Source organism: Anomaloglossus baeobatrachus, chromosome 5, assembly GCF_048569485.1.
Source record: "Anomaloglossus baeobatrachus isolate aAnoBae1 chromosome 5, aAnoBae1.hap1, whole genome shotgun sequence".
NCBI lineage: Eukaryota > Metazoa > Chordata > Amphibia > Anura > Aromobatidae > Anomaloglossus > Anomaloglossus baeobatrachus.
The window spans coordinates 492277665-492289925 of NC_134357.1; the positions used below are offsets into that span (position 1 = coordinate 492277665).

The window sequence follows — 12261 nt, forward strand, 5'->3', positions numbered from 1 at the left end:
TCATCCACAATACAGATTTTGGTCTTGAAGAATTCCACAATCTGGTATCAAAGGCTTCATATCTATGCATGAAGCACTCCAGCAGGCCTAAAGGTTACGGCAGTTCAGAGCAGGTCCACATAGTCTGGAAGCAACTTGTCCGGCTAAGAGAGGCTCGACTCCTTTCAGCCATCCAAACTCCAATCACAGATCCTCTCACTTTTCCAGATCATGGAAGGTGTGTAGTGTTCTGCCGAATACATTGATATCTCCTCCAGCCACAGGGCAGCAACAGCGGATATTCATGCTTACACAGGTGTTGTGCCTTTACACAACATCACCATTTAAAAGGGAAGGTGCTGTGATTTTAGTTTTTGTATTAATAGTTACTGATTATGGAATCAATTATGTTTAATACAAAATGAAATTCATTGTTTAGTTTTTACTTAATTCTATTTTTACTCAAACACTGGGGGCTGCCATCTTGGATTTGCAGTGTGTAACATCAGTTAATCACCTCAAATACAGCAGCTCTCTGTGCATAAGAGATAGTTGGCATTCAACCCGATCTCCTGCTCCCTGCTGTGACCTGGACATGTCCCCTGGGCTGTCCAGATGACTCCTCTGGGAGAAGATCGCCGCCCTCTTTGTGGAGACCACAGCATATGATGTGCACTCATGTTCCCCCTGTGACTGCTCTGTGCTCAATCGCTAGTTGAGTAGTTGACGCGCCCATGGGGTTGGATGTTACCCATCACCAGGCTGCAGTTCTTCTCCTGGGTCACCGCGGTGGCCTTGCCCGGTTCTCTGACCCTGGCGGTGTCAATAAAGACAGGGATAGGGGATGATTTGAGGTAGTGGTTTGTGATGCCGCCAGTGTACGGCCAATTATTAGCCGCTTCTGCGGGAAGTCTCTTTGCTGGGGCGGATGGTGACGCAGCTCGGGTATTACAGCTATCCACAGGTAGAGCTAGGCCCCAGGGAGGATGTTTGTGGTAGTAGTAGCAGATGGCTCAGAAGCGACGGCAGAAATGGGACAACACAGAGGTTGCAGTTCAAGGTCTTTACTCACTGTAAGGTCGTCACTCTTGGATCGCTAGTCTCCGCTGTGATGGGCTTCAGCCAAACCCGGATAGGTCAGAGACCAGAACTCTGCTGTGGATTGTGAGCCCTTCCTCCTTGCGCTGTGTTTAATGGATCCCAGTGACTTGTAATCCTACAGAGACCTGTGTCCTGGGTTTTGTTCCCATCCCGTATAGCAGGCAGTGCAAGTCCGTTATGGGCTGGATCCTGATCACAACTCCTGGCTCTATGTGCTGCTTTGGCCCGGGCACTTGTGGTGGGCCAGGAGACTTGGAATCCCCTGCCCGGTGGATTTGTCAGAGGGACATAAAGTTCCCCCCAACCTAGGGCTCCGCACCCAGTCTGCGCCGGCCTGAGGGAGCCATCAAGCTCTACCCTTAGCAACCGTGTCCTCCTGCTTCTCACATCTTCCCTGTCTATGGAGAGAGAGAGAGAGAGACAGAGTCCGAAGGCTGCTTTCACACATCCGTTTTTTCCTGTGCGGCACAATCCGGCGCTTTGCAGAAAAACCGCAACCTGCCGCCGGTTGCGTTTTTTTTTTTGCATAGACTTACATTAGTGCCGTACTGTGCCGCATGGGCTTGCGTTCGGTCCGGTTTTTGCCGCATGCGGCAGATTTAACCGATGCAGCGGCTGGATGGAACGTTGCCTGGCACGTTTTTTCATCCGGCAAAAAAAAAAAAACGCATCGCGACGCATCCGGCCGATGCGGTGCGATTTGCAATGCATGCCTATGGACGCCGCATGCGGCATTCTGCGGCAAACACCACATCCGGCCGCTGCATGCGGTTTTTTCCACTGCGTATGCTCAGTAGCCTGCCGCAAGCGGCAAAAAACAGACGGGCTGCATGTCAAAAACGTATGCAAACGATGCGGTATTGTCGCCGCATGCGTTGCATAGGTTTTAGAGCCGGATTGGCCGGCTCTGCTAAAACCGGATGTGTGAAAGCAGCCTTTCTCTCCAGTGTGTAGCTCCACCCTCCAGGTGCTGACCAGTGAGTGGAAAGTCCTGTTTCCATGACGGCCACCTCTAGCCCAGTCCCAGTGGTTAGCTACTAAGCTGTATGTTGTATGCAATGTGAAACACCAGTGAATAACCTCCTCTTTACCCGGAATTAATACTGCACCTTAAGTGAGGTGCAGTACCCTGTGGCGACTGAAGCCTCTGGGGCACCACACAGTAAAACTGTGCTGACAGGAGAGTTAAGGCTAGAATGTACGGTGTCATCCAGGTCCTGACTGCAGCCTGTACATTGTAACAGACTCACTACTGAAGACACTAGAATGTACAGGCTACAGTGAGGACCTGGATGGAGCCCATAGGCTCAACCCTGACAGGAGATGCTGACGCAAGCAGTAATGCAGGAATGGGGCGAGTATACATGCAGTGGTGCTGTGATAACAGCTAACATTAGCAGCGACCACCGGCAGCTCTTCCTGTCACTGTACTTCGCTATGACAGGAGTAGCTGTCGAGGCAACTACCTCACACGAGGAGGTGTTGGGAGCTGAGGTCTGGGATGGGGTGAGTGTCATGGGCGGGGAGCGGTGATCACAGCCTAACAATTTTAGTACCTGGCTGCAGATGACTGCTCCCGCTGCTGTGTTCAATGCAAAGCAGAGAAATTACACGCTGCTGTACTCTGAAGACACTGACACAGCTTTGCTATATCACTGCACACTGATATAGCAGAGCTGTGAACTGTATGCAGCACTATGGGGCACAGTATTGCGACGCATGGTATATTATGGGGCACGGTAGTACAGCGCATGGTATATTATGGAGCACAATATTGCGGAGCACGGTGTATTATGGGCTACAGTATTGCAGAGCACGGTATATTATGGGGCATGATATACAGTGGAGCACTATGCCAAATGTGTTTGATGATAGTTTAGACATTAGGATCACTTTGCAGTCCCCAACAAAAAGGCTCCACACTGTGATCCTAAATTTCATCCTCTCTTATCCTTTTGGAAACACCCAGAAGGGGAGAGGGAGGTGACATCACACACAGGAGAGCAGATTCCACCCAATTTTACTGCAGTTGTAATCCACGCTAGTTTTACACTTAGTTTCCAGCTGCTGCCCTCCTTGTGTTTAAAAGTGGAACATATCAAAGTTAAAAAAAATAATAATATAATATATATATAAAAAAAATAAAAATCATATATTTTGCTCCATTAACAACAAATATTTAAACAAGATATTAATATTTTATATTTTTTCAGGTTTTGTACGGCCCCTTCCCATTAACCCCTTCAAGACCGAGAAGGTACCAGTATGTCTTAAATCATGAAGGGGGAATCCCCACCAGCTAGTACAGTGAGCCAGTAGCGATCCCTACAAATGTCAGCAAAGATGAGCATTTCTGCTGATCTAAGCAGTGCAGCTTTGCTCTACAGGATCAGACTGCTGATGCTTATAGTCCCCTAGAGGACTAGTAAAATTAAAAAAAAAATTAAAGTTAAAAAACCTAAAATGTTTAAATTACCACTATTGAAAATTAAACACACACACACACACACACACACACACACACACACACACACACTGTATCGCCGCTTTCAGAAATGCCCGATTTATCAAGATATAAAAATAAATTAAACTGATTAGTAAATTGAGTAGTGCCAAAAAATTCCAAACGCTAAAATTATGTTTCTTGGTTGCTGCAAGTTTTGAGCAAAATGTAATAGCAGGTGATCAGAATGTAGCATCTGTCCTGTACAAAAATTGTACCATTAAAACGTCAGCCCGAGATGCAAAAAATAAGCCATCACTGAGCCCCATATTTAGAAAAATAAGAACACTATGGGTCGTGGAAAATGGCGCAAAAAGGGCATTTTGGGTTTTTTTGACCAAACTTCAGATTTTTTTTAACCTTTAAATAAAAGTAAATTTGTACGTTTCAGGTCTACGAATTTCAACCGACTTGAGGCATCACAGAAACATTAGTTTTACCATATAGTGAACACAGTGAATAAAATATCCCAAAAAAAACAAAACCCATCATGCAATCACTTTTTTTTGCAATTTTTCCTCCACATATCTACTCCACCTAAATTAAAGTCTGCATGGCACAACACCCAGTGCATACTTATATGACAAAGAAATAACCCACCACAAGACATAAGTGACAACCTTAAAAAGGAGGACTTTAACATTGAGCATTTTACACATAACAGATTTATAAATGTACACAACTATCCCTATAACATTGGTGGACAGTTTGGGCCCATTATTTGCCATACGTCAAAGTGCGCACTGCAGGAGATCACATCATGAACAGTATTAAAAAAAAAAACAAAAAACAACCCATAAACAAGTGGGAAGTCAAATGTCAAGTCAAGACCAGTGAACAGTTATAAACAGGTCAAACCACAGGACGTACGCACAAACCAGGATAGAATCTATTAACTGGCAATGGGAGCTGGCTCTCTGGGGTTTATATAGAACAGCCCCACCCAGTGCTGACAGCAGACAGAAACCAAAACAACAGATTAACTCCGTAGCTTCCAGACTGGAAAGAACCACAAGTCCCAGGGATAAAATAGGATAGTTTGTGTCAAGCATCCTCTGCTACAACAGTAGGTCGCTGCCTAGCAAGCAAAGCAGAATCCGCTACAGATGTTACATCATAAGAGCTTTGTGCGCACAGTACTAACGAGTTTATTTCTTAAAGGGTCGGTGTGACGAGGTGTCCCTCCCCAATCCCCGGCCTTAATTCATGTACTCTATGCCTTATAGGGTCATGTAGGTTGCTTGTCTGTCTTTGTTCTTTGGTTATAACATTATATCCCCCCAGCCTGTACCATATTGTAATCAGGCTCCAGAAGTAACTATTGTCCTGTATGTACTGCTTCTCCTGGGAGATTGTTTATTCTTCTCTGCATGGGGCTCCTCCAATCCACAACGTGTTAGACAGAATAGAGCCAGGATGTTTAGCATCCTTTCATGTATCAAATGTCCAGGGGAGGTGGGCCCTTCTGCCCACCTAATGGGCTGATCCCAGGAGAGAGGAATAATGAGACCCATGTTAGTCAGTTAGTTGGATCTCGGCTGGAGACGTACTAGGATCTATGGCTGAGGCTGGATCCTAGTGCCTGTGTATGGACTGTTACAGATTGGAGATCAGTGGCCACATGGGATTGTGTTTTGCTGTTCACCCTGTTGCTCAAGGAACTCCTATAAAAGGACCATTGCCATAATGTCCCTGGCGTTGGAATACCGGGAGGCACCTTCGGATTTGTTGTTTTGTTGTGGACTCTGCAGACTTTAAGGATTTATATTCATGTTTGGTGCCTTTGTGACACCCTGGCGCCGCCAGGTGGTCACAGGAAAACATACACCCCACACAACACCATCCCACACCAGGTTCCATCAGCCACAAAACCCTAGCCACCCCCCCTCAGGGTAGGAAGGACACACCAGTGGGCAGGACCAGGCGGATTGGAAGTGCCCACCTAGGGGACTTTAGGATCCGAAGGAGGGGACCAGTGAGTTAGTTTGGAGTCAAGGTCTAGTTCAAGTGACCGCGCAAGGTCAAGGCTGAGCTTAGTGAAGGGTAGCCAGGGTAGTGACCCTGGTCTACTGGCTAGGTGGCAAGCAGTGGACCGTGTCCAAAGGCGATGGGAGTCCGGTCGCGGGAAATCCAGAGTGGACTGGGACAGGGTTGGAGCCCGCCGGTACCGACAGCGGAGATCCGGTCCGTAAACAGTGCACAGGCGGGGTACCTAGACCCTAGTTAGAAGACAGATGCAAGCACGGTTCCAGACGTTGTTCCCGAGTGTTAGCCCAGATAGAGTGAAATGGCAGCCCACCACGGGGGATAGGGTATCCGCAACAACCCACTGAGATCCCAAGGGTAAGTTTTCGCGGGCACATCTCCCGACCAAAACCAAACCGGGAGTGTACTTCCCCGTTCCATACGAGGTCGTCTAAAATAGAAGGAAAATACAGAGTGCCGGAGGAAGGGACATTGGTACACCAGCCGTGTGTAGGAACCGTATACAACCTGAAGCGGCAGCTGGCCACTGACACCTTGGTTTACCAGCAGACTCGTGTGCATTTATTCATTCAATCGTGAGTACACCAACACCCTCCGGTCCGGCCCAGTGCATCACCACCAACAGCCATCACCTCCCGTGTTTTGGACATTGAGCCCCGGGGCATCCACCCCTACCCACGGAGGGTTTAACATCCAGCTGCCATTCCATCGCCCCCGGGTGCTCCCCAACAGCAGCGGTGGTACTCCATCTTACCACACACCGTGGGTGGCGTCACACAGTACTTACAACAATCCCCTGTATATATTACGCCCCCTTTTTATTTGAGTGCTCGCACAACCCCCGGGTCCGGAGACCCCTCGAGCCACTGCGGATCCGGATCCGAGCAGCCCGGCTGCTCATATGAGGGTGGCACACCTCAAAACCTGGCATCACGAACAGTATTGTAACTCATCCACCTACCTGGTGTAAGTGTACCTTGTTTTGGACTGTAAACGGTGCCCAGTTTCAAAATTTTTCGACAGCCTCCATTTTGCAGCCATTTTTGGGCACGAAAAACAACAAGCCCGGCGTCTTCTTCCCCGGAAAATGGTGCGAAGTTGAAGCACCGCCCCCTGGGAATGCGGGCGGAAGTTGGTGATTTCCCAGACAGGAAACGCAAAGGACAGTGGGTCCCGCGAGACTGTTGTCGAAAAACCAAGGGGAAAGAACCAGAGGAATGTCGGTGCCGGAGAGTGATGGTGGAGCAGCGTCACCCGCAGTGCCTGCCGGAGCTTCTGATGACCTGTTGTCCCAAGTTCAACGCCTGAGTAAGGATGTCGCTAGGATCCTCGCAACCTTACAGCTCCAGCCAAAGGCCAAGCCCACAGAAAAGATCCAGCTCGCCGACAGTCCGGAAGATGTCCCCTGGATGCAGAGAACGAACAACAACCAGTATGGACAACCTGTTTGTTACAAATGCAATAAGACTGGCCACTATTCTCGCTGGTGTCCTTTAAACGAGCAACCCCTGAGGCCAAGGACCAGTTCTCAGGAATAGACCCACAAGCCCCAGCTGATTGGCATGAGCGGTATGTCGGAGGTCGCGCCGTCATCTCCCTCGCAGTGGACGGTATCCCGAAGTTCGCACTTCTGTACACTGGCTTGCAGGTAACAACCATACCCTATGTACTGTATAAGCGCTACTGGTCTGATGATGACCTCACCCCACCAGACTCTGGCCTTACCATCATTGCGACTCCCCATGACCCAGGTGGGGTTCAAAGAGATGACTTTGAAGGTGGAGCGAGTGGAGCTAGAGCATCAAGGACTCATTGTTGTGCAGAACAACCCTAGTGACCGTAACCCAAAAATGGTCCTAGGGACTAATGTTATTGAAAATTGCATGGGAGAAGTATTGCATTTACTACAACAGCTGTGTGCAACTGCAGGAGCGGGCCGGCAGAGGGCTCTGCAATGGGAAATCCGGGCCCTCCTGCAGCGGCAACAGGTGAACTTGTCTGGTGGAGAAATTGGTAGTGTACGAGTGATGGATGTAGCGCCTCTAGTAGTTGCTCCGCGAAGCGAGATGATGATTTGGTGCAGGGCAGCAGTAGGCACCTGGGGACAGGATTACCCGGCAGTAGTGGAGCCCCTGACGTCAGAACACTGGCCCACAGTAATGGCAGCCAGAGGGATAATTGATGTCCGGAAGGGGAGAGTGCCCGTGAGAGTGATGAATTGCAGAGAGGAAGAGGTTAAGCTACCCCGATAGGCCAGCATTGCTAAGCTGTTCACAGTAGACACTTATGCCATCCAGACAACAACTTCCACCATCACTGCATCCCAGTCAACCAGTGACAGTCCACCAGAACAGTTAGAGGAGTGGTGTCAAGAGCTGCATGTAGGCACTGACTCCACACCTGCACACCACAGGGAAGGGTTTTACAGAGTAGTGCAAGAGTATGAGCAGGTCTTCAGTAAACATCCGTTAGACTTTGGGAGGATGAAGGGGGTCCAACACCACATTCCCACAAGTGCACATCCACCCATCAAGGAGAGGTATAGGCCAATTCCTACCGCACATTACCAGTGTGCCAAAGACATGTTGAGGAACATGAAGGAGGTGGGGGTCATCTGTGATAGCTGTAGCCCCTGGGCAGCTCCATTGGTCCTGGTTAAGAAGAAGGACGGCACCATGAGGATGTGTGTGGACAACCGGAAGATTAACCAGATAACTCATAAAGACGCATACCTTCTTCCCCATATTGAAGAATCATTGGCTGCATTAAGGATGGCAAATTACTTTTCTACTCTTGACCTTACTAGTGGCTACTGGCAGGTGTCCGTCACAGAGGAAGACCGGGAGAAGACCGCTTTCACTACTCCAATGGGTCTCTGCGAGTTCAATAGCATGCCCTTTCGGTTGTGTAACGCGCTGGGAACCTTCCAGAGGCTGATTGAGTGCTGCTTGGGACATCGCAACTTTGAAACGGTCCTGCTATACTTGGACGACATCATTGTCTACTCTAAGACGTATGAAGCACACCTGGAACGTCTTGCCGAAGTGTCCGCGGCCTTCTCCAGGTTCTCAACTTTTTGCATGTCTCAGTTATAAAATCCTAGTAGCTTTCTACCATATTGGGACATCTACAAACCCTCCTTTGCTAATATATGAAGTATACCATGAAGTTGGTAGTGCTTGGAATACAAGTAACTTAACTAAATGGAAAAATAAGATCTCAAATGTTGCATGTATATGGGGCTACCATTAACCTTGACCTTAACTTTGAAGGGTTTCCACTTGTAATTGATCTACCAAAGTGTAAATGTAGAATAACCCATTTCTTTACAGAAAGTTTACCTTGAGATAAGACTCATATAGCACAAAACTTCCTTGGAATAAGTTTCCCACAAATGGCAGAGGAATCGGTCCAGGAGGCAAAGAAAGTCTTCTCCTGTGTATTCTCCAAGTAAGTATTAGAAGAGAGAAGAGAATGAAAAGACCCAGAAATAATGTAGACAACTCCATGATCTGTAACAAAATGTGCAAAAAAAAAAAAAAAGTCATTTTACTTCGAGATCTTAGAATCTAACAATTATTAACACTGTATAGAATTTGCTCAACATGTTATATTTTAACTAATAGCAGAAAACAGATAATTTACATAACTTTTGGCCTTATTCCCAGTCTGAAAGCAAGCTCGCTTAGCATATATTTAAAAGGGAACTTGGTGGCAGAGGTGCACTCTGGATAATGGCAGTCATTTTAGTGATGCATGATCAATTTTTATAAAGGAGAGAGTCAGGAAAAAGGACAATCATCAACACCTCAAGACTGGTTAATGGGCAACAAACTTCCTACCCTCTAAAGATCTACACACATTGATGTCAGCAATTGATAGACGCATCTAAGGATAATTAACAGTGCCAACTGCTGCAGTTAGAGGCAGGTGCCAGCAGAGTGCAGAGCGGGCCTCAGCTCTTGAGCCTGCTTTACAAACTCCACATCCAATGTAGGTCATGTATATTTGTCCCAATAAATCAGAGATGCAATAAACATGCCCACACTCTTTGCGATTAGTTTCCCAATAGAAAACATACTTGGCAACTATACACAGTTTTGTTGCACTTGGTTTTGGAGGTTACCCAACTGATTGATGGTACACATCTAGTGGTTACAGTTCAGCGCTAAAGCATACAGCTTGTAGCATACACATCAAAGTTAATGACAAAATTTAATGGATACTTTTCCGAGCTGATGCACAATAGTACTACAATGAGTACTCCAGTTGACACATTTCTCAGGGTAAATAAAAGGTAGACAAGCTGAAGGGATTGGTAGACTGGTACAAATAGCAACTGGTCAAAATTTGTTCGGAACCAAGATATCTCTACTTGTACTCAATCCACAATACAGATTTTGGTCTTGAAGAACTCCACAATCTGGTATCAAAGGCTTCATATCTATGCATGAAGCACTCCAGCAGGCCTAAAGGTTATGGCAGTTCAGAGCATGGTCCACATAGTCTGAAGCAACTTGTCCGGCTAAGAGAGGCTCGACTCCTTTCAGCCATCCAAACTCCAATCACAGATCCTCTCACTTTTCCAGATCATGGAAGGTGTGTAGTGTTCTGCCGAATACATTGATATCTCCTCCAGCCACAGGGCAGCAACAGCGGATATTCATGCTTACACAGGTGTTGTGCCTTTACACAACATCACCATTTACAAAGGGAAGGTGCTGTGATTTTAGTTTTTGTATTAATAGTTACTGATTATGGAAATCAATTATGTTTAATACAAAATGAAATTCATTGTTTAGTTTTTACTTAATTCTATTTTTACTCAAACACTGGGGGCTGCCATCTTGGGATTTGCAGTGTGTAACATCAGTTAATCACCTCAAATACAGCAGCTCTCTGTGCATAAGAGATAGTTGGCATTCAACCCGATCTTCCTGCTCCCTGCTGTGACCTGGACATGTCCCCTGGCTTGTCCAGATGAGCTCCTCTGGGAGAAGATCGCCGCCCTCCTTTGTGGAGGACCACAGCATATGATGTGCACTCATGTTCCCCCTGTGACTGCTCTGTGCTCAATCGCTAGTTGAGTAGTTGACGCGCCCCATGGGGTTGGATGTTACCCATCACCAGGCTGCAGTTCTTCTCCTGGGTCACCGCGGTGGCCTTGCCCGGTTCTCTGACCCTGGCGGTGTCAATAAAGACAGGGATAGGGGATGATTTGAGGTAGTGGTTTGTGATGCCGCCAGTGTACGGCCAATTATTCAGCCGCTTCTGCGGGAAGTCTCTTTGCTGGGGCGGATGGGTGACGCAGCTCGGGTATTACAGCTATCCACAGGTAGAGCTAGGCCCCCAGGCAGGATGTTTTGTGGTAGTAGTAGCAGATGGTCTCAGAAGCGACGGCAGAAAATGGGACAACACAGAGGTTGCAGTTCAAGGTCTTTACTCACTGTAAGGTCGTCACTCTTGGATCGCTAGTCTCCCGCTGTGATGGGCTTCAGCCAAACCCGGATAGGTCAGAGACCAGATCTCTGCTGTGGATTGTGAGCCCTTCCTCCTTGCGCTGTGTTTAATGGATCCCAGTGACTTGTAATCCTACAGAGACCTGTGTCCTGGGTTTTGTTCCCATCCCGTATAGCAGGCAGTGCAAGTCCGTTATGGGCTGGATCCTGATCACAACTCCTGGCTCTATGTGCTGCTTTGGCCCGGGCACTTGTGGTGGGCCAGGAGACTTGGAATCCCCTGCCCGGTGGATTTGTCAGAGGGACATAAAGTTCCCCCCAACCTAGGGCTCCGCACCCAGTCTGCGCCGGCCTGAGGGAGCCATCAAGCTCTACCCTTAGCAACCGTGTCCTCCTGCTTCATCACATCTTCCCTGTCTATGGAGAGAGAGAGAGAGAGACAGAGTCCGAAGGCTGCTTTCACACATCTGTTTTTTCCTGTGCGGCACAATCCGAGCGCTTTGCAGAAAAACCGCAACCTGCCGCCGGTTGCGTTTTTTTTTTGCATAGACTTACATTAGTGCACGTACTGTGCCGCATGGGCTTGCGTTCGGTTCCGGTTTTTTGCCGCATGCGGCAGATTTAACCGATGCAGCGGCTGGATGGAACGTTGCCTGGCACGTTTTTTCATCCCGGCAAAAAAAAAAAACGCATCGCGACGCATCCGGCCGATGCGGTGCGATTTGCAATGCATGCCTGATGGACGCCCGCATGCGGCATTCTGCGGCAAACACCACATCCGGCCGCTGCATGCGGTTTTTTTCCACTGCGTATGCCTCAGTAGCCTGCACGCAAGCGGCAAAAAACAGACGGGCTGCATGTCAAAAACGTATGCAAACGATGCGGTATTGTCGCCGCATGCGTTGCATAGGTTTTTAGAGCCGGATTGGCCGGCTCTGCTAAAACCGGATGTGTGAAAGCAGCCTATTCTCTCCAGTGTGTAGCTCCACCCTCCAGGTGCTGACCAGTGAGTGGAAAGTCCTGTTTCCATGACGGCCACCTCTAGCCCAGTCCCAGTGGTTTAGCTACTAAGCTGTATGTTGTATGCAATGTGAAACACCAGTGAATAACCTCCTCCTTTACCCGGAATTAATACTGCACCTTAAGTGAGGTGCAGTACCCTGTGGCGACTGAAGCCTCTGGGGCACCACACAGTAAAACTGTGCTGACAGGAGAGTTAAGCTAGAATGTACG

General features: G+C 48.1%; 1 protein-coding gene across 1 annotated transcript in view; it reads right to left on the minus strand.

Moving 5' to 3' along the window:
- Positions 1-12261, minus strand: part of LOC142311900 (cytochrome P450 2G1-like) — a 204365-nt gene that overhangs the window by 182153 nt on the left and 9951 nt on the right. The window contains exon 2 of the mRNA XM_075350742.1: positions 8911-9081. Within this exon, the coding sequence (XP_075206857.1) occupies positions 8911-9078 (168 nt within the window). The 5' untranslated portion in view covers positions 9079-9081. The remainder of the gene's footprint in view (positions 1-8910; positions 9082-12261) is intronic.